Source organism: Belonocnema kinseyi, chromosome 6 (genome assembly GCF_010883055.1).
Source record: "Belonocnema kinseyi isolate 2016_QV_RU_SX_M_011 chromosome 6, B_treatae_v1, whole genome shotgun sequence".
NCBI classification, from domain to species: Eukaryota; Metazoa; Arthropoda; class Insecta; order Hymenoptera; family Cynipidae; genus Belonocnema; species Belonocnema kinseyi.
In genome coordinates, this window is record NC_046662.1 from 93,175,482 (window position 1) to 93,197,684 (window position 22,203).

At 33.5% G+C, this 22,203-nt stretch overlaps 1 protein-coding gene and 1 long non-coding RNA gene across 2 annotated transcripts in view; one reads left to right on the forward strand and one right to left on the reverse strand.

The window, feature by feature from the left end:
- The window catches only part of LOC117175065 (5-hydroxytryptamine receptor-like), a 207,883-nt gene that overhangs the window by 71,539 nt on the left and 114,141 nt on the right, over positions 1-22,203 (forward strand). The window contains exon 3 of the mRNA XM_033364608.1: positions 18,879-19,012. Within this exon, the coding sequence (XP_033220499.1) occupies positions 18,879-19,012 (134 nt within the window). The remainder of the gene's footprint in view (positions 1-18,878; positions 19,013-22,203) is intronic.
- LOC117175066 lies at positions 8,260-9,992 on the reverse strand. Its single transcript, XR_004467428.1, has 3 exons — positions 9,753-9,992; positions 9,226-9,395; positions 8,260-8,728 (listed from the first exon to the last, which is right to left on the reverse strand). It is a non-coding gene; the product is annotated as an uncharacterized LOC117175066 (long non-coding RNA).

Here is a 22,203-nt window from a genome sequence, read left to right on the forward strand (position 1 = left end):
GCTGTGTGCGTAGAGGGGACAAAAACAATGTTTAAACTAACTTTTTTTGCATTGTTCAAAATTTTTTATATTTATGATACTTTAAGGTATGTTATTTTTCACTTAACAACGCTGAATTGTTTACCACAATTGTTAAATAAACTTTTAAAAATTATAAACAATATAATTGTTTAAATAATTAATTTTTTCAAAAAATGAAAAAACACCTGGAGATATTGCCAAGTTTTTGGCTAAGTCTATTATTTCATTTTTTATTCGAGGTCGAATTTTCAAATCTAAATGCATAGCTAACTCCTGGGTCGTCGTTGTGACACCCTATAAATCCGAAAAGCAGGTTTTTACGAATTTGTCTGTTTGTCTGCATGCATGGCTGTCTGCCTGTCTGTACTTGTGTATGTATGTATATATGTATGTATGTATGTATGTATGTATGTATGTATGTATATCTGTCTGTTTCATCGATAACTTAAAAAAAATTAAACTACCAGATTGACCTTTGGCACACTCTTCTTGTGTCATAAACTAAATGTCAGGTTCGTTAGCCAGCTATATTAGATAAAAATTCAAAAAGTGAGAGCATTTTGAATATTTTTGAGACCACTATTTTCAACATTCAAAAAATCTTTGTACGGAAATTCATAGTATTCAAAAAGTTAAACAATTTATCCTAACTATTTTTTTCACTAACTATTTGTAGTTTTCGCTTTAATCGCAAAAACGTAATTAACAGTAAAAAAAAATTAATTTTTACGCTTCCTCATCAGAGTAGGTATTAGATTTGTGTAAAAGTACCCTCCCCCCCCAGTATTTGTCAAATTTCAACGTTTTGAGACCCCCTGAATAAAAAAAAAGTTTTCGCGAATGTGTATGTATTTACGTATGTATATATGTCTCTCTGTCTAAATTGAATTAGAAATTGTCTGTTATAAATTGTAATAATATATATTTATGGAAATGATATACAATTTCAGGGAAAAACTCGAGTGTGAAGCAGCAGATACGTAATGAGAATGTTTTCTGTAAAGCCGAAAGAGCTTCAACAAAAGAGAATTCAGAATCACCAAATTACTATATTCGATGCTTTGAACTTCAGTCTTAAAAAGTCTGTGCAGAAAAACCAAGCGCGTAGCGCGAGGTAAATGCATTGTTGAGTGCGAAGCGCGAGAACTATCAGGCGCGTGCCATAGGCGCGCTCAAACAAGCGAGCTGCGCATGCAGCGCGCGATGAGGATGTGCCAGCAAAGCAGACAGTTTTTTTAAAATATCTAAAATGTTATAACTCTGATAATTTTCTTTTTATCAAAAAAAGTTGTAAGGTAAATTGTACGTATTTGCGAGTACTATGAGTAGCCGTATATAGAACTTTTGAATCTTGAAAAAAATAACCCCTAAAAATGTAGAAAATCCTTCAATTTTTTAAAGTTTTATCCAAAATAGCTAACTAACTAACTCGACTGTGAGTTTTTGATACTCAAAGAGTGTACCAAAGGTCAATCTAAAAGGTTAATTTTTAAAAATTTTATCATGCTCACAGAAATACAAACACACATCCATACATGATACATACATACATACGCCGTCAGAAACATATGTAAAAATCTGTTTTTCGAGTTCTGAAGATATCAAAACGTGGACATTTTACAAAAAACTTGGGAGATCAATAGTGACGTAACTACAACTGTGTAGTCCCCAACGCAGAAATATTTAAGAGGCCCCTCTTATAAAATTAAAAAGCAAACAGCGTATAGGTGTAGCTGAAATACATTTAAAATAATAAAATATCTCATATAGTTCTTTTTATAATATATTACAAATTATATTTTATTTTTGACAATTTATATCATAGATTATACATAGTTCTGACTTAAAAATTAGTATTACACCGTTAAAAAAATTATCTGCACGTTGCTATATTGCAATTCGTCTCGCTTTTATTTTGAAAAAATTATTAATAACAATTTCGATATCCAATTATTGTGCATTATCAAGTTCGATGGTCAGTATAGATAAATTTAAGAATCGACTTTGATGCATTCTATACCGAGAATACGATTTTATCATTTTTAATTTTGTATCAGCTTCGCAATAACTCTAAAAGAGGCCGGTCAAGTATTTCGAGTTTGGGGAAAAAGCCAAATAGAAGATTCTAATGTTTGAATATTTTTACTTGCTTAAAATTGTGTTTCGTTATGCAGATACTAGGAAATCAGGAAACGTACTTAAAGATAAGTAATTCATATCAATTCATCATAATTGTACGATGGAAAAGAAATTTTAAGCCTAAAAACTACGCTGCTGAGGGTTGGTGATCTTCTCAGCATAAAAACAAAAACACAAACCCAAGACGACTCTCTTAGTTCCGGTTCTGCCCACCCCCCACTCTCGCAACCCTCCCTTATTAACTGAAGTTTGGTGGGACGGACGTTATAACTACAATCTTCCCCAGATGACAAAATCGATGACGATTTCGACTCAGAAAATAAACTTATTGCATAAAGGTGGTAGTTAGGCGTATAATCTAAACAATTAATAATGTAAAATATAAAATAGCCTCGGAAAGGACAGAAACTTTAATTAACAAAAGCAATGCATACGGAAAATCTAAAGGTCATGTTTCAGGCGACGAATGGAGTCTGGGTCTTTGGAATGCTAGGGGGGTAAATGATCCCAAGGTAAAAGAATTGCGAGAAACGATGGTCGTGAGGAAACTAGATATTTTATGTGTGCCTGAAACAAAGAAAAAGGGATGCGAAAGTAGACAGATAGAAAACGGCGTGTTGAAAGGCGGATATGAAATATGGTCAGGAGTAGATAGTGCATCACATGATAGGCAAGGTGTAGTTCTGATTTTGAATGAAAGGTCGAAGCAGCATCTCGGAGATCATGATTTCGTATCTCCCAGACTGCTGTTGGCTAGAATAAAAGTAGAAATCAGAAGATTAAAAAACGCCTTCTTGAACACTTTAAATGACAGAATAAATATTTGCGAACAGGGTGAAAGAATAATTCCGCTAAGAGACATGAACGGATGGGTGGACATCCAAAATCAGGATACAGAAAGAGTGCTTCGTAATTTTGGGGATCCGAGAACAAACTATAATGGAAATGAATTAGTTGGTCTATCCTTAGATAGGGATATGTTTATTACAAAAACTTGGAAAGCAAAGATAAAATTAGAGCAGAAGAAAATACAAAACACCTTGAAGGAAGCAAGAAACTGCTTTATAAACAAATGAAGGAAAATAAATGTACAGAATTTGTCAACATGAGGAATAGTAATAGGGAAATGCTATATGAGCAGATGGAATACTAGACTTTTTCAGAGACTATTTTAGGGGACAATTCGTAGATGAAGCTATAGGGCACAACATCTGCGATGTAGACCACGATTTGTGTCACTGAGGTTAGGGATACAATTAATAACTTGAAAAACGGTAAGGCTGCTGGGGTAGACAGTATTAACGCTGAAATGCTGAAACACGGTGGTGAGTACATACCACATAGACTGTGTGAATTAATAAATTTATGTTTCGGGGTGGGAGACATCCTATATGATTGGGAAACAGCGATTATTGTACCAATGTACAAAAGAAAGGGAGATAAAAGCGATTGCAATAAGTACAGAGGAATTAGTTTATTAAGTACAGTTAGTAAAATATACTCAAAAATACTTATTCGCAGGGTATTTAAAATAACAGAAGAAAAGATTTGAGAAGTGCAACGTGGGTTTATTCCGGGAAGGTCATGTACGGATCAATTATTTAGCTTAAGGCAAATCAGAGAAAAAAGTTTGAGAGTAGAAAAAAAGTTTTCTGTGCATCTGCTGACCTAGAAAAAGCTTTTGACAAGTTAGAGAGAAGTAAACTTTGGAAAGTCTTGACAGAGTATGGAGTCAATGGATGGCTCCTACAAGCTATAAAAACAATATATACGCGTAGCAAACCGAGTGTAAGGCTAAATAGGAAATTGAGTGACTGTTTCGATATCATTCAAGGCGTTAGACAAGGGTGCGTAACGTCTTCATTGTTATTTATATTATTCATGGACAAGTGTTTAGAAATGGCTCTTTTCGACGAAGAGGGGGTGGATCTCGAAACCATAAGGGTACGTGGGTTACCGTTTGCAGATGATAAGGTTGTTATGGCAGACTCAATCGAAGACTTGCAAAGAGTATTGAATAAACTGAATGCAAGCATGAAGAGCATGGGCCTCAAAATTAACGCAAATAAAACAAGAACTATGGTGTTCGAAGGAAATAATGAGAAAACACTATACAATATTTTATTAAATTATTAGGGAATTGAACACGTTGATAAGTTCGTATACCTTGGTAGCTTATTTACTAGGGATTGGACGATAGATAAGGAATTAGATATACGCATAAACGAAGGTTAGAAGGTTATTGGCTGACCAGGGCCCCTTATCAGAAGTAGACATATATCAAATAAAGCTAAAACGGTAATACATAATTCTATGTTTGTACCGACTGTACTATACGGTAGCGAGACATGGACACATAAGAAGCCACATAAACACAAGAGCTTGCATGAAAAGATACCTGGACGTAAAAGATGCTAGAGAAATATGCCTGTCCTGGCATACTTCTCTAGCTTCTTTTATGTCCATGCATTTTTTCATGCAGGCTCTCGTGTTTCTGTGACTTCTTATGTCTCTTCTAAGTAGGGTCTCATTCACACATTCTAACCATTCTTTCCGCGGTCTACCTCTGGGCACGTTGCCATTTACTTTACCTTGATACACTTGTTTCGTTAGTCGTTCATTTGGCATTCTCTCAACATGTCCGAACCATCTTAACCGATTTCTTTAGTTAGTAGTGTAATAATAATAAAAATTTGCTGAACGTCCTTTCGCAAGTCGCTACACTGTAACATGCTCAGTTAAATAAATTATTAAGGGAATACTTCTAAACATCGCTTTCCATAAATCTGCATTTAATGAGTAAAGTGCGGAAAACATCTTTTACTGTTTACGTCTTATTGAACCCGTTACAATTTAAAAATGGGATAAAGTTGATGACTAGCAAGGGGAATTCTTTTGTGAACTCTTCATGATACCTAATCTGTAATTTCTCTGTAACCTGTATTCACAATGTCTAATTAGACCTTGGATGCATTAAGTTGTAAATAAAGACAATAAATTTTAGACATTCTTCACTAATATCAAAATGCTTCTTACTCTTTGGTTTCCGTTTTTATACAAAGACTGGTTTAATACCTTATTTTTGAGATATTTGAGCAGCTTCTTCCTTACTCTTTTCATACTCAAGTCTGTACTTTTTCGAATGTTTCCGTGCAGTGTTTGAGATTTTAAGTGCACGAATTAAATCTATATTTTCTGCTTGAAGTAATCTTGATGAAATATTTACTTCGTTTAGTATATTTGAAAGAATTATGCACATCATTATAAATTCAAACGTCACCACATTTTCTTAAAATTATAACTGCTTGTAGTTGCATGAATCCATAAGGATACGCTTTTTCATTAGCCGAGAAGATTTCGGAATATTTCAGATATGTAAAAAAATAATCTAGACAATTTTAAATACAATTTTGTTTATTTGGGGAGAGATTACGCAATTTTAAGAAAAATTTTAACCAGTTTAGAAACTCACTAGGACCGTTGAAATCTTAGGGAAAAATTTAAATATTTGATACATTTTCAGAAATCTTTGAAAGTATTAAAATGTTTTTCATCTATTTTAAAATTAAAAAATTCGGAAATATCTTTCCAACTAACTTAAATTGCCCTTAAAATTACCTTTAGATCTTTGAGATTTGTTTCTCGTCATTTTGGAAATCTTATTTCATGTTATAAAATCGTTTTAAGTATTCTCTTAAAATTGAAAATTGCTGAAATCCGTTGAATTACCCTGAAAGCTATTGAAAACCATTGGGTTCAGAATTCTGAATTAAATATAATATTGAATGATTTCGAGTAGTAAATTTTGTTAAAAACGTTGTGTCAATGTCTATACAATTTTTATTCGCAAGCAATTCATGCTCAATTTAAAAGAATTGCCAAAGAAAAAAGATAATTGTATAAGCAGTGCCATACAGCTTTTAGCAGAATTTACTACTCCTCATAATAATATAATATAAAGTTTAATTCATAAAATGCGGTTTTAAAATACTTTTGGAGAAAGAATTTTTTAAACAAATTAGATTTGTTAAAATAATTAAAAAATGGTTAATATATTCTTCCAAATTTCTATAATTGAAATAAATAATTATTTAAAAATGCACAAGAATGTATGAAGCTGAAATTAAAATATAATTTTGCCAGTGACCCCTCTGTAATGCGGGGTTTCGCGGTAAGGAAGTTACGCCGTAGGGGATACAATTTTACACAAATCTAATACCTTCTCTGATGTAATTGTAAAAAATTCATTGCTATATTTTAATTTTCTCAAATTCGTGAGTGTGTGTGTGGGAGCAATACACGGGGAGGTTGGTAGTACGTGACATCATAATACACTATATGCTCTTAATAAAAGAAAATATAATTAAAGGGACTCTGAAGTATAATGAAATTTCCCATAAGACTAAAAAGTCAAACTTAGCCCCGGAACGAGATGAAAATGGTTTAGTTTCAGTGGCGGACTTGCCGTAGGTATACGAGGTGGTTGCCAGTTAGCGCCCCTTTCGTTATGCGTCCCCAAAAGTAATTTTGTTTAAAGAGTCAGTATTTGTACAAGAATTATATGAAAATGGCAGCAGTTCCTCCTAGTATAGTGAAGCGTTTTTCTAAATCTGTCTCAAAACGTCATATTTTGGTACCCAGAAAATGGCGGTCGTTTCAAACTTCGCAGTTGAAATCCACATTATTTCAACCCCAGCAACAAGGCCCAGCAACAAGCCCCCCAGGGATTGCCACTAATCGCCTTTATATTTGAAAAATTAATGACATGAATTATCTTCATGCTATTTCCTTGTCAGACATTCATCTAAAAAAATCGTGTCTATTTATTTATATCTCCAAGAGTTTATTAGATGCTTGTAAAGAATAGCTATTTTAAGTTTTTTAGGGAAAGTTTTAGATGTCTGTAGTTAGAGATAGATAAACGTTTATTTTTCGGTCTGCTGGCCTTAAAAAATTGACTTGTTTACAATTTCATTCTTCACAGAATTTTCTTACAACTACCTCTTGAAAATTAACATCCATCCACACATTATATCTAGTCTGCTCGCTTTTATAGCCTAGCTTTCCTCGCCTTGCACGCATGTCACCATTTTCTCGCTATGCCTCCAATTACTAGCCTCCGCGGCTAACACCTAATACTTATTTACTATTTACAATATTTATAGTTTTCTCAGACCTACTTCCTTTCCTATTTACAATCTTTCCTTCTCCATTCCTCCTTCCTTCTCTCCTTCTCCACATTACCAACACCCCCTTCACCTATGTTACTGCCCTTTTGTCCCCCCTTTCAAGCAACGGTACCAACATGCTTATCCCATTTGTTTCCACCTCTTCACACTCCTCTAACCAGTGTTCAACTTTTGCATCCCCCTTCCCGCACAATTCACACATTCTGTCCTCTCTAGAAACCTAGAACCTATTAAGATGCTCCATGCAAGCGCATCTCATTCTCGCCATAAGTTCCTGACTTCCTTGCTCTCCTTTCGCACATAAATACTATATTACGTTCTCTCCTTTAACATAATCCTTATATAATTCCCGTTAAACCTTGACTCTCTTATTCTCTATTCTCCTTCTGCCTTCTGTTTCTCCATGCCATTCTTTTGAACTATCTCATATACCTCCCACCCTTCCTCGTGCATCCTTCTCACTTCATCCATCTGCAATTCATTCGTTCTAAAATACCTTTCCCTTTTCACCTCCATCTTGGCATACCTACATCTATTCTCCTTCGCCCACCAACATTCCTTAAGCACCTTACTTCCCCCCTCTCCCAAAAATTTCTCCTCATATTTACACGCTCGACTCCCCGTCATAATCCCTAAAATCGTTCTTCTTGTCTCCCTTCTGACAATATAGTTCGCTGTATTCTTTGCCAACCCCAGTGTCCACTTTACATATCTCTCCTGTATCCTATTTAACTTGTCACTTACCTTCCACCCCCACACCTCCACTCCGTAAAGTAAGACACTTATCCCTAGCGATTCAAACAATTTAATTCTCCTTACAAAATCATCCGCGAACAACCTCTTCCCCAGCCCCCACACCTGCTTCATCACCACATTTGCCATTCTCATCCTCGCTCCTTTCCTGAACACCATAATCTTCGATTTGTCCGTATATAACTCTAACCTATTTTTGTCCAAATATTTACTCAACCTTTTCATGATCTCCTTCAGAGCCTCTTCGCTCTTTGCTAGCAGCTCTATGTCATCTGCATTAGATGCCTATAGTTGTGAGGATCTACAAGTTCTGAATTTTTTACCAGAAAATTATTTATTGCAAAATCAAAAATACTGAGGGTTATAAAATTTTCTGCAATACCTGTGCTGGAACTTTTGACTTAAATGGTCATTGAGAAGGATCTGAGTTAGTGTTTTCTCCATTGGTGACGTCACCGTCGACTAAATAGGTTTTAGTCCGCTGAAGAACTGAGTAATGCTATGCCCATCCGCCAGGTACCTCTTCTTCCTGCGACTGCGCATTCGCCAGGTACTACTATTCATTCTTAGCAGATTGCAAATACTTAAACACAAATCTCTTATCTGTTTCCTGGAAATGTTCGGCCCTGTTGGATAGTAGGGGATATCAGGAATTTACTGTCCCTAATCCATTATAACCTATCATTCTTGACCGATTTTTATGATTTTTATTTTAGAAATACTCAGGATTAGTTCATGCAGGACGACTTCAGACCCGATTTTTCAATTTCGCTTTGCGGGACATATTATTTAAACAAAATGAACGTAAAAATTTGACATTTTACTAATGTTATTTTTTTCTCCGAAGAAAAGTCTGAAGAGAAGTCGCTATCTATCAAAATTATTGCAGATTCACTTTAGAAATATAAATATTCAGTTAAAAATTTAGGAAAATTGCTATAAAAAATTAATATAAGCAAATTTTTTCATATAGTGCTCAACAGTAACAGAAAATTTTATCATGATGAAAAATGACTAAATATCTCGTCGAAATAGTATTTGGAATAAACAAATTTTAAAAAATGAGTCTTTTTCATTGCGAAGAAATAATTTTATCCACTAAATTATGTTGCAGCTATCTCACCTATTCTAACGATCGCCTTGTGGAAAGTTGATTTATTTGATATCCCCTATACTCGCTTATTCGAAATTGCGCAGTTCTGTTATCTCCCAACACGGTCCCTGTACGGGCTGTGTAGTGACGCCCCAATCAGTGGTTGACCAGTTAAAAAAGAAGTCCAAACAGCCGTCTTTCTTTTGAATTGAGTATTTTAACATGAGGTTACAGGAATATTAACAACTTATTCGAGAAAATATTCTTAACGTAAATGTAAGTCATAAATGTACAAATAGTAATATTTCTCAAGTGGAGAATGTATTTTCTTAGTCATATTCCATTCTTTTGTCGATTGACGACCTTTCAGTGTCACGAAATAGAATCAACTGTTCTAAATTTGAGATGAGAGTACCCGATCTGATATACTAGCTTCAAATTTTGGACATTTTATTTCGTGATACCGGAAAATCGTCAATCGACAAAAGAAGGGAAGATGACTGAGAAAATACGTTCCAAACTTGAGAAATAACACTTTTCAGACCTTTATAGCTTACCTTTGCGTTTATAATATTTTATCCAACAAAGTTTCCGGCACTCCTATGTCAAGCACTGTGCTAACCATCCAGGCATTTCCACCTATCTAAGAATAACCTCGTGGGCGACGTCATGTTGCACAACTCACTAGTCCACGAAATATTTAAATCATTTTTTTATTCTATTATATTGATTTTTAGTTAGAAAATTGTCGTACGTCAAGAAAAACACTGACATTCATAAAGCGCTAACAGTACGTGACTTTTCAAATCCAGAAGTCGGGACCGTTTGAACCGTTTCCAAGAACCGTTCTATAAATTACTACACCGCAGTTACTACACTAGAGTCGGGTATATTCATCTGCATCATTATTGGTAGTATTTATTGATTTAAAATAGACCTGCGCTTTTTGGCTCATAATGATTTCAAAAATTTACTTAGCGCGCACTCCTCGATACAAGAATGGTTCAGCCAATGAATACCGCTTGATAAAAATAAGTTGCTGACTCTTGGTAGAGGTAAGGGCCCCTCTAGCCTTAGAATAATACTGCCGTGATTTGCAATAACACAGTTAACTGCATTGCGGATAAGTCTCTTGAGCCGCCTACCGTTAACTGCTTTCTAATGACTTATCCGATTTGCAGTTAACGGTGTTTTTCGAAATCACGGCAGATTAAGTGGTGTATGTTTCACGGCTGCTAAATTAGGTGACACTGTGATAGTTTTCTATGCTTCAATAAGTAGCTTTACCAGTAATTCTTTATTAATATTAGGGGTAATTCTGATGTAAACGCGTAAAAATAAGCACATCTTTAACAATTATTTGTTGTGCGCATTATTGCATATAATGAGGCAAAATTTTTCCCCTTGAAAGGTATGACTTAGGATCATAGAAAAAAATTTGAACATTGAAAAAAATCTATTTAATTACAAAGGTGCTTTTACATCAATAAAACTATTTTTAAAACTGCTGGCCCATGTGATTCTGACCCTCTTGGATATCAGAACTAGAAAATTGAAGTAGATTCTTAATCTGTGACCCTTTCGATAAGGCGATAATCAATGGTTTGATGAGTATTGTGTTAAAATTGTAACCCGATCGATTTATTTTGAGAAAAAAGTGTCTTAAAGTTTTTCAACGAATATTAATTCTATGACCACAAACTACCAAAAAAAGAAACAACATAAAATTTGACTTTTTTACTTATCACATCAGAATGCTTCATTCAAATTAAGTAATAATATAAAATTCTAACTTTAATGAGCAAATAGATATTAATGCTAATAACATTAACGCTCTCTAGTTGTTGTCGTACTCTCATGATGAAACATACGCAATGAGATAGCTGTAACATGAATAAAAAATATAAATAATAAAATGTCAAATTTTGACGTCCTTTTTGTTTAAATAATAAATTCCAAATAGCTAAATTAAGACAGCCTAAATATTTGAAAATAAAAACATATTAAAATCGGTTAGGGATTTTAGGCTGTAGTGGATTATGAACAGTAAATTTCCTACTCCTACTCCTACTGAGTACGATTCGTATTATGGAGATCAAGGTTTAAAATGGATATTAGAAAGTACAAAGGCAAACAGTTTTTATTTTGTACGATAAGAATGTTAAAGCTTAATCTCTTCTCCCTACACACCTGAAAAATGATCAAGAAATATATCATGCTGTATACATCTAGCCGAAACTGCTTGAAGCTCAAAAATCTCATAAATTTGATCAAATCCTTCATGATCTTAGCCTAACTAATGTAGCAAACCCTAGTTGGTTTGCTGGTGAAAACAGCTGTGTGTATATTAAACAGGGAAAATGGTATGTATTTACGCACAGAGGTGAACGATATATCTTGATAAAGATCTATTTAAACTATGTGACAACTTACAACTCATTATTGAAAAGATCGAATTGTCTGCATAACATTCTGCGGATACCAAACAATATAATTGTATCGATAAACGTGCGCTAAACAAGCCTCGAAAAAAACATATAACGATAGAACAGTGTTGTATTTTTTACGCGTTTTTCTTGGAAACCTGAAGTAAGGTACTAGACACCTCTCTTCGGAGCTGGTTACAATTATAATGAAGAGAAAAATAGCTACATGGCTTCGTTTTCATCATTTAGACTTTTTTTCAAAATATAATTCATAGCTGTAGGAGTTCGGCTGAACTGCTTTAATTTTACGAAATGTATACACTGTCAGCACCGGTAAAAAAAATGTTTCGGTATCGGTAAAAAAATGGTCGGTACCAGTAAAACAATTACCGGTACCGAAAATTTTTTTACCGTTTTTTTCAAAAGCATATTTCTAGAAAGGTAGCGACTGAGCGCGCGTATTCATGAAATTCGTCCCTCTGTCTGTTCACACAAATAATTTTAGTCAAAACCGGACCCCTTTCCAACGTCTCGTGGAGGACGGGAAGGCACCCCTGTGACTGTTTACAGAAATAATTTCGGTCGAACACCGACCCCCTCCCAACGTCTCGTGGGGAGGAGCACCCCTCTGCCTGTTCACAGAAATGATGGCCAAACCCCTACCTCTTTCCAACGTCTCGTGGGGGGGGGGGCTGTGACTGCTCACAGAAATAATTTCGGTAAAACCCGTATCCCTTTCCAACGCCTCGCAGGAGCGGGAAGGCACCCCTGTGACTGTTCACAGAAATAACATTTTCCAAAAATTTTTAGTCTGGTAAACAAACTATTAAAATGGCCGATATTGAGGATCGAACAGAAGCATTAAACACATTTGAAAAGAATTAATTTTTGAATATCCTTTTCACGCAGTTTAGGCTCTACCGTTAAAATATCCTTTTTTTAAAAAACCGGTCACAACAATTTTCGGTACCAAACAACAAAAATTTCAGTACCGGTAATTTTTGTTTACTGGTACCGACAATTTTTTTTTACTGGTACCGGTTTTGTGTAGACAAACTTAATGTTGATTGCTTAATTTACAAATTTTCTAGAAATATGAATGATTTGATTTGCTTGCTTTAACAATTAAGTCTTTTTCCTTATTTAAAGGCCTTTAGAAATAAAAGTCTCAAAAAAACGATGAACAATGTATTTATTATTAAAATATTTTCAAAATGACTCGAAACCATTTTTACTTCAATAAACACATTTCCATTTCTGAAAACTTAACTGAAGAAATCCCCACTTCGCGGAATAATTCTTCAATAGTATTATTGTGCAAAAATTAGGAACTACATACTTCCAACAGCTTCCTGAATATTTGAAAACTTTTCCTTCTATACTATGACATTTTTGAGAGTCAAAGAATAGATCCTTTTGGAAATTAACCTATTTCGAGTGACCTTAAAATTATAATAGAGATAGAGAGCTCCAGATACTTTTTCTCAGGACTTTTAAATTGCGATGAAATTGTATCTTATTAAGTAATACAACTTTCAATTAAAACTTTGTCTTCAAAGTTTTGTATTTTCGAGGTAAGAGGATAGTCACGTAAACTTATTTCTCATGAGTTAGACAACAAAAAGGAGCTTTTTATTCGCGCTATTTACAAGTATTATAAGGAGTTTGACCTTGTTTCAAAAATTAAACAAGGTTAAAAAAGGGCTATCTTATACCACCTCTTCTATAAGTCTACTTTTTGTTTCCTGGTTTGGTGGAAAAACTTTTTTTTCGTGAAAAATAGTCTACTTTATAATTTACTAAATTATTGCAGTTTCTTTTGCCTGCAGCAAAAAGAAAAAAATACAAAACTAGTCGACTTTTCAGAATACACCAATAGCTATTCGTTTATTAGGCAAAATAATAAAAAGGAAATCAAAGGATACCAATCAAATCCTTCAACAGTGTTATGATTGTATGTCCTACTGCGTATGTATATAATCTACGTATGCAACAATAATAAATTATATCTACTCCTAATTTTCTTCTTCTATCCGTCATTTTATATCTAAGATGTACTTATATGGGGATGTAATTGATAATAAAGTATATCATCTTATTATAGTATTTTATTTTTATTTTTTTGGCCTCTATTATAATTTTATAAATATCATAACACAAAAAAGTAACGTTGTCAATTACACTGATTAATTTTCGTTTATTTCCTTTTTATTATTTCCCAAATTGTATTTTTTAAACATAGAGATATTAATTTTATTATAGGATTAGGGGATAGTGGAGCTAAGCCGACAGTGAGGCTGAATCGATACTTGCTTTGGTAAAGAAAAATGTATACCACGTAAATTGTTCTTTTTTTTAAAAAAAGTGGCCCTAATGCTTTACCTTTGTCGACAGAGTTAAATGGCATCCTGCATGACATTCATCTCACGTAAATGTGTTCTTTATTTCTAATTTTTGGATGATTTTCAATGTTTTTTATATAGCAATGTACAAAATTGACGCGTGGGGCTAAGTCATAACCGAGAATGTCATCGTACCTGTAGGGTAGAGACAGATGAGATAAAGTGGCCTATTATAGTACGATTTTCAAGCATTTTTTTCAGTAAAAAAACTGATATGTAAATAATCTAAAATCGTAATTTAAACACATGTTATGGGATGCGACGTTTCACACCGAATACATTTTTTAAAAGCTTTGATTCATTTTATATTCAGCAATTGATGAATGAAATAGCACATGAACCTCCAGACCCGATTATGAAACAGGATTTTCGGGTATGCACCCATGTTTCGTACAGGGATACCTCTATTATGAAAAACGATATAATTTTTTGTTTATTGATTTAATTATCAATATTTCAAGCGAATGTTGTTGAAACGGGATTCAATTAATTAGTTCAATCGGAAAAGAAACAAAACATTTACAAAAATAATAATTTGAAGTGAAATTATAAGAGATAAAAACAGGAAATTGTTTTTAAATTGAAAAATAATTTTTTATACGAATTTAAACATTTGCCACTTAATTTTGTATTTTTGTCAATTTACATAAAAAAAATGACTTTAGCCTAAATTAGTTATCATATTAGTACTTTTAGTAACGCAAATTAATAAATAGTGGATAACTTATTTACCTTCTTGTTTAACTTTTTATTGTATCAGTTTCATTTCATTCTGTAATCTCTTTTTGTCTTCGGCAAAATTCTTTTTCTGGTCCTGCAATTCTTTCTTCTTCGCTAATTTCTCTTCTTTTATTTTGTTCTCTCGCTATTTTTCAGTTTGAATTCTTAGCCATTCCTCGGAAGTCCCTACTATAGATAGTTTTTTCTTGTTCTTAGCTTCTTGTTTCGTTTTCTTATTCTTAAACAAATATTCAATCGGAAGAGTAAAAGATTGACTGAAATTTTTTTTGGTTTTTAGGCGACTCATCTATTGGAATAAAGAATGCATACAAAGATTATTAACAATTTGAATTGATATATATGATTTTAATTTAGAATTTCACCTTTCAAAGATTCTTTTTGATTTTAGGAGCTTCTCCTTCAGAATCTAAACTATGTTGATTGTTTGGTTTGATGATTTCTCTGAAATGCCATTGTCAACTGTATCAACTTGATTTGTTATTTCTGAAACGATTTCCGTTCCTCTTCAGATCGTAAACTGTGTTTAGGGTCCATGATTTCTCTAGGAATGTCATTGTCAACTTATTCAATTTGATTTGTTGCTTGAACGTTTGAAACAAAAGATGAACAAAATAGATCACTAACTAGATATCAATGTTTGTAGTTTAAACTGCGCAATATTACAAGTATTTCAATCTTTCGATACCGCTAAATCCAAATCAGTTATTGAATTGATTGTATTGAGATTCTCTGATGGAAATAAATATGGCTCTAAAGGTAAGATCATGAATATTTGGTATTCTGTGCTGAGTCCATCGAAAAATATTGTAGTTTCATCAGATAAAGTTCAAACTTGTTCAGTACCAATTGGATCTCTCTCAAAATTCTCCTGAGTTGATTGAACTGATTCGTTAGGCACGGTGGATACTTGCTCTAATGCAATGAGACCTGTCGGAATGCTGTCTTCGTAATAATCATCTCGGGGAAGTTCAAAGTTGACTATTTCTAATTACTTAATTCGAGGCTTTCCACTTTGATCATTTGAAACTAAATTTTCATTATATTCTATTAGAAATTCACCTTTGTATGAAAATAAATTATTACCTGAATTTATCAAAAAATATGAATCACGTGTTCAAAATCTAACCAGAAGTTTTCTTCTTGAGCATAAGCCAGTATGTAAATAAACCTTTGTTTTCTACAGAACCAATCACCTCTCCAGATTCTTCACAAGATTTGAAGAAAAGTAGCAGTCTTTCTTGGAGGAAAATTTTTTTCAAAATGCTTCAAATATTTTTCGTCTGTTAAATTTGTGTCCAGAGATTCGTTTTACTTTGGCTTTTCATATTCAACAGACTCGTAGAAAGTTTCTGTTGTCATCCATCCACTGTTGGAGATACCAACACTCCAGCTTTTTGGATAATTTGGTAACATTTTCTTTGTGAGTTCTGATGCATATTTGTACAAGACCATAGGTGCTGTCCTTGTACCCTAAGCATTGTACATGAACAATACTGTTGTATTCTCTCTTTCCGGAGTATCGATGACCTTGTAGACTGTACGCGCAACTTTTTCTACTAACACTCTATTAGGTTTAGGATGCAATTGAATGTTTTTTTTTTGTCACAATTAAATACTCTAGAAGCATGTATATCTTCTAAGTCTTTCTTTTCTAAATATGTGTTTACTTCTTAAAATCAGGATCGCAAATCTTCTTCAGACATGCTAGGCCTTACAAGAGTAAGACTTTGCGCTACACGTAAACTAATGTTTGGATGGTGCTTTCTAAATCCGTAGTGAAATTTCTTTCCAGGACGATTGTTTTTAAGATAAGTCTTCCTCTATTCTTTCAGAACATACTTCTCGATCCTGTCAAAAAATTCATTTTTAATTTCAGGCATACCTGTCTCGCCTCTGTACAACAACCACATTATGACATCATTTTCTTCTTCACTAGTTAAAACTGTATGAGGTCCACGTGTTTTGGCATGAGAATTTTTTAATCTTCTAGACAGCGTAACGTGGGGAACACCATATGTATCACCCGCTTTCTCAAGTGACAGATCCTCATTCAAAGCTTTCATAGCATTATTAATTGCTTCCGGAGTGTAATATTTTCTTTTTTCAACCTTTCCATTGCACAACTTTGACCTTGCATTTTGAGTTTGATTTTTTTGACGGACTAACTTTCTTTTCGCTTAGCTTTTTGCCCTTCTGATTTTTATACCTTTCAGATTTCTTCGATTTACACTTCTTTATATCTGTATTAAGCAATAATTAGGTATATAATTTAAGAATAATACAAGTAAGAAGTCTTTGCTCTGTTCAAGTGAAGAATCAGTGTTAGGTTAGAATTGAGGTTGTAGACTAGTGCGTCCAGTTTTTACTTAGTTTCCCATGAAAACTGAAGTTACATGGAAGAAAAATTTCTTAATGCACGTGTGACTGCACTTTAACGTTAAAAAATAGATTTTAAATAATCAATAACTCCGAAATTTACAACTCCGAAACGTGCTCCGCGGTGTTGTTGTCGTGTTTCGTGAATGGGGAAATGCACGCAATTCGGGTTCCGAATTATGAAACACGAGTTTCTGGCATTTCATAAATAGGAGCAAAGAAAATCGTATCCTATCGAGAAATACACATTAATCGTTAGATTATTAGTATTGTAAAGAAAAAATAACGATAGTAATTCATTCTATGGGCTCTTATCTAAAAAGTGAACTTGCATCTTTTCGCGTAAGTTGTATTCATATAAGGTAATACCTCTAAACATATAATACTGTGCTCCTCCCCTACGTTTCACTTGACTGCATGATAATAAGTTTTTTCTTTATTTCGACAACTGTTATCCTGTATTTATTAAAATCGTATCATAAAGAGGATATTCCAAAAATAATGTCAATATTTTAGGCGACTTTACCTTATACATTCATACAGGCAGACAGATAGAAACCTTTACCAAAATCATTTGTTTTTCTGATTTAAGGGTTCTCAAAACCTGAAGATTTAATAAAAATCGAAAAAGTCAAGTTTGACATAAAACTTCTTTTAATCATAGGATGAGAACGTAACAAAAATTTGTTTAACAACATATTTATAAGTATTGTTGGATCGAGAATTTTTTTGGCTACAATAACAAAAAAAATTTAACGTTTCCTGCAGTTTTTTATAATAACTGATAGTCAGAAATCCTGCATTGAATGCAGCGCTATCGTCTGAGCCACCGAGGCTTCAATAATACCTAATATCTTTTTCAGCAAATTTAATTTCAATCAAAAAATTACTTGAAAAAAGTATCGGCTTAGCCCCACTCTTCCTTAAATGATTCTTTTTTTCTGAATTTAATTTCGCACCATTTAATGAATTGCTTAGGCAAAATTTTTTCGTTTGAAAAAAATGTCGTTTATTAACATTAAAGGTTCACCATGCGAAATAAGCCAGAAAATTAATACTTGGATTTTTTCTTTGTTTTTGTTTCTTTATGGTAATGCTACGGCCCCAAAAACTTTATTTATAAAATTATTATATAAACTATACTTATGTATAATATTTGCTTAAAATCTTATCACGTTTATATATTTTTAAATGATCATGACACCACTTAATATAGCCCCCATTCAAGGCAATACAATACAAAACAAAAGAATAAAACAACTTTATATAATCAAATACCTTCAAAATCACTTTTTCAAATAAATTGATTGTTTATATGAAGTTATATAAAGTATCAGCTTTATCATAAAAATATCACTTTTAACACTTTTCTCAACTTTTACAAACGACTTACGATTTATGATGCAGTTTGAATCATAATGGCATAATTTGATTCACAATAGCATTTTTCATTTGTTTTATGAACATTTCTATATAAAAAAATGAAAAATATCAGTGTTTTGTGCACTAGATATAAATTATATATAACTTTTTCACCTGGGAGGCATGACTCGCACTATCATTATCTACAAAAAAATTATGTCAGTATGTCAATTCCACTCAAAGTAATGGTGGAACATAAAGAACGAACAAAAATGCACTACAAATATGACTCCTTTTTCGCTGTGCTTATTCGACTAGAAATATGTAATAATACAATAAATACTACCAAGTAATAATAAACTTTTTTTCTTTACAGGAAATGTATTTGTGATAGCAGCAATTCTGAAGGAAAGGAATTTGCAGTCAGTGGCAAATTACTTAATAGTGAGTTTGGCTGTTGCAGACCTAATGGTTGCCTGTCTTGTCATGCCTTTGGGAGCTGTTTACGAGGTATGAAAATGATGAATGATCTAAAGTTCAAATCAATTTACCTAAATTTAAACGAAAAATTTAATCGATAATTACAAAGAAGATTTGCTTAAGGACATTTTCATTTGATTATTTATTTTGATAAATAAAGTTGGGTGTAAAATCTCCCCTTTTTTTGAACCGACTTGCAAGCGCACGATTCACATTTCTTTGAAAGTGCTTCAGAGCGTCTTTCATTTGTACTTGCATTCTCTTTATATTTAGTTTTCATTTGCCCTATATGCGTGAATGGGCATTTGCGCGCGCGATTGTGTGTGTCTAGATACAGGATACCCCGGGATCAATTTTTCCCAAGTGTGGATCTTGTACGCACTTCTATATGCCAAGTGCAATCCCATAGGGCGTAAGTCAAATAAAGTTCATTTGGGTAGACTTCAAGAGAATTATTTAATTATTCAATATTCGCTGGGTTTCTTCGACCAGAGGAATTATTCAACTACGAGAACAGTATTACGTCTCTATTGGTGACAGTTTATTAGTAAATATGTACGTGAGTTTGACATCTAATAAAAATTTTTTCAATATGAAGCCGTTTCTTATCGATGTTTAACTTGTTACTTTTTTATCTTAGACTAAAATGATTATATTTGGCTAATTTTCAATTTTATAGGCTTCAATTTTCAATTAAGTAATTTTGAACCTCTAGAATAAAAAACAACGTTTCATTGTTTATTCGTACAAATAAGAATCGAGTAGTTTTTGAGCAGATAGTTTATTCTTCGACTATTTATAAGTTTTTTAATATTAAGTGTAACAATCTTCTTTTCACGACCGTTATTGTATATTTCTTCAAGCTCTTTCTATTGAACATAAGCATTGTTAATGACGTGGAAAAAGCATTTATAACCGAAAAATCACCGGGACTTTTTTTGAGAGGCCACTCTGAAATACTTTATATTCATGTTGAGAATCTGACTGTCAATATTGCTCAATACTTTTTAATTGATTGTCTTAATATTTGAATTATTTTAAGTTAAAATCTTTCCGAATATATATATTTTTTTAATAAACCATTAAGCCATTTCCCTTTCGGGGTAGGCGTGACTCATTCGGTAGGGGAAAGGAGTAGTGTGTGGAAGGGATAGAGATTTTTCAGATTGATCCAGAATTCTCGTGCTATTTAAGTAAATAACACGTTCGTTCCGCAACACTGCTCCGACCCAGGTTGCTGATCAATCTCTCTAGCAATCACCCCAAGCGAAGAACCTCACGAAATCGTTATGTAAGGTACCCCACTTGGATCCATTAGTAGCCAAGGTCTTTTGTTTCAGGCGTCATTCACTCTACTGACACTCTTTTATTAACTATTTGCCGCCATACTTTCCTGTCCTGGCATAATTCTCTAGCTTCTTTTATGTCTGTGCATTTTTTCATGTAGACTCTCGTGTGTCTGTGACTTCTTATGTCTCTTCTAACTAGGGTCTCATTCACACATTCTAACCATTCTTTCCGCGGTCTACCTCTGGGCACGCTGCCATTTACTTTACTTTGATACACTTGTTTCGTTAGTCGTTAATTTGGCATTCTCTCAACATGTCCGAACCATCTTAACCGATTTCTTTTCCATGTGTCTACTAGCATCTCTTCTGCACCACATTCTTTTAGAATTATCTCGTTACTTACTTTGTCCATCAGGGTTTTCCCGCATATAATGCGCATTAATCTCATGTCAATTGCGTTAATTTTACTCTTATCTTTTTCTTGATATGTCCATGTCTCGCTACCGTATAGTATAGTCGGTACAAATATAGAATTATGTATTGCCATTTTAGCTTTATTTGATATATTTTTAATTCTGATAAGGAGACCTGCTCTACCAATCACCTTCTTACCTTCATATATTCGTCTATATAATTCCTCATCTATCTTCCCGTCCCCAGTAAATAAGCTACCAAGGAATACGAACTTATCAACTTGTTCAATTCTCTCATCATTTAATAAAATATTGTATAGTGTTTTCTCACACTTTCCGTCGAACACCATAGTTTTTGTTTTATTTGCGTTAATTTTTAAGCCCATGCTCTTCATGCTTGCATTTAGTTTATTCAACATTCTTTGTAGGCCTTCGATAGACTCTGCCATAACAACCTTATCATCTGCGAACGCTAACCCACGTACCCTTACTGTTTCGAGATCCACACCCTCTTCGTCGAAGAGAGCCATTCTTAAACACTTGTCCATGAATAATATAAATAATCATGAAGGCATAACGCATCCTTGTCTAGCTCCTTGAATAATATCAAAACAGTCACTCAGTTTCCCAGTCACAATATATACATTCACAATATAAACAATATATACAGGTAGCAAAGCGAGTGTAAGAACACTCGCTTTGCTACCTGTATATATTGTTTTTATAGCTTGTAGGATCCATCCATTGACTCCATACTCTTTCAGGACTTCCCAAAGTTTACTTCTATCTACCTTGTCAAAAGCTTTTTCTAGGTCAACAAATGCACAGAGAACTTTTTTTCCTACTCTCAAACTTTTGTCTGTTATTTGCCTTAAGCTAAATATTTGATCCATACATGACCTTCCTGGCATAAACCCACTTTGGACTTCCCAAATCTTTGCTTATAATTGCTTTTTTCCAATCGTCTGGGACGTCTCCCATCTCGAAGCATAAATTTATCAATTCGCACAGTCTATGTGGTATGCACGCGCCACCGTGTTTAAGCATTTTAGCGTTAATACCGTCTACCCCAGCAGCCTTACCGTTTTTCAAGGTCTTAATTATATCCCTAATCTCAGTGACACAGACTTTTTCAATTGAGTTTTCTATCGCAGCGTGTTCAACATCGCAGTTGTGGTGTTCTATATCTTCATCTCCGAATTGTCTCCTAAAATAGTGTCTGAAAGCTTCTAGTATTCCGTCTGCATCATATACCATTTCCCCCCTATTATTTCTCATGTTGACCATTTCTGTACTTTTTTTTCCTTTCATTTTTTTATAAAGTAGTTTCCTGTTTTCTTTAAAGTCGTTTTGTGTTTTTATCTCTTCTTCTTCTCTAATTGTATATTTACTTTATTTCACTAATCGTTTAAGTATACTGTTTTCGCGTCTATAATCATTTCTACGTCTATTTCTTTCCTCATTGCTAAGACCTGCGATGTTCAAAGTTCTCTTGTACGCTTCTCTTTTTGCTTTTTGG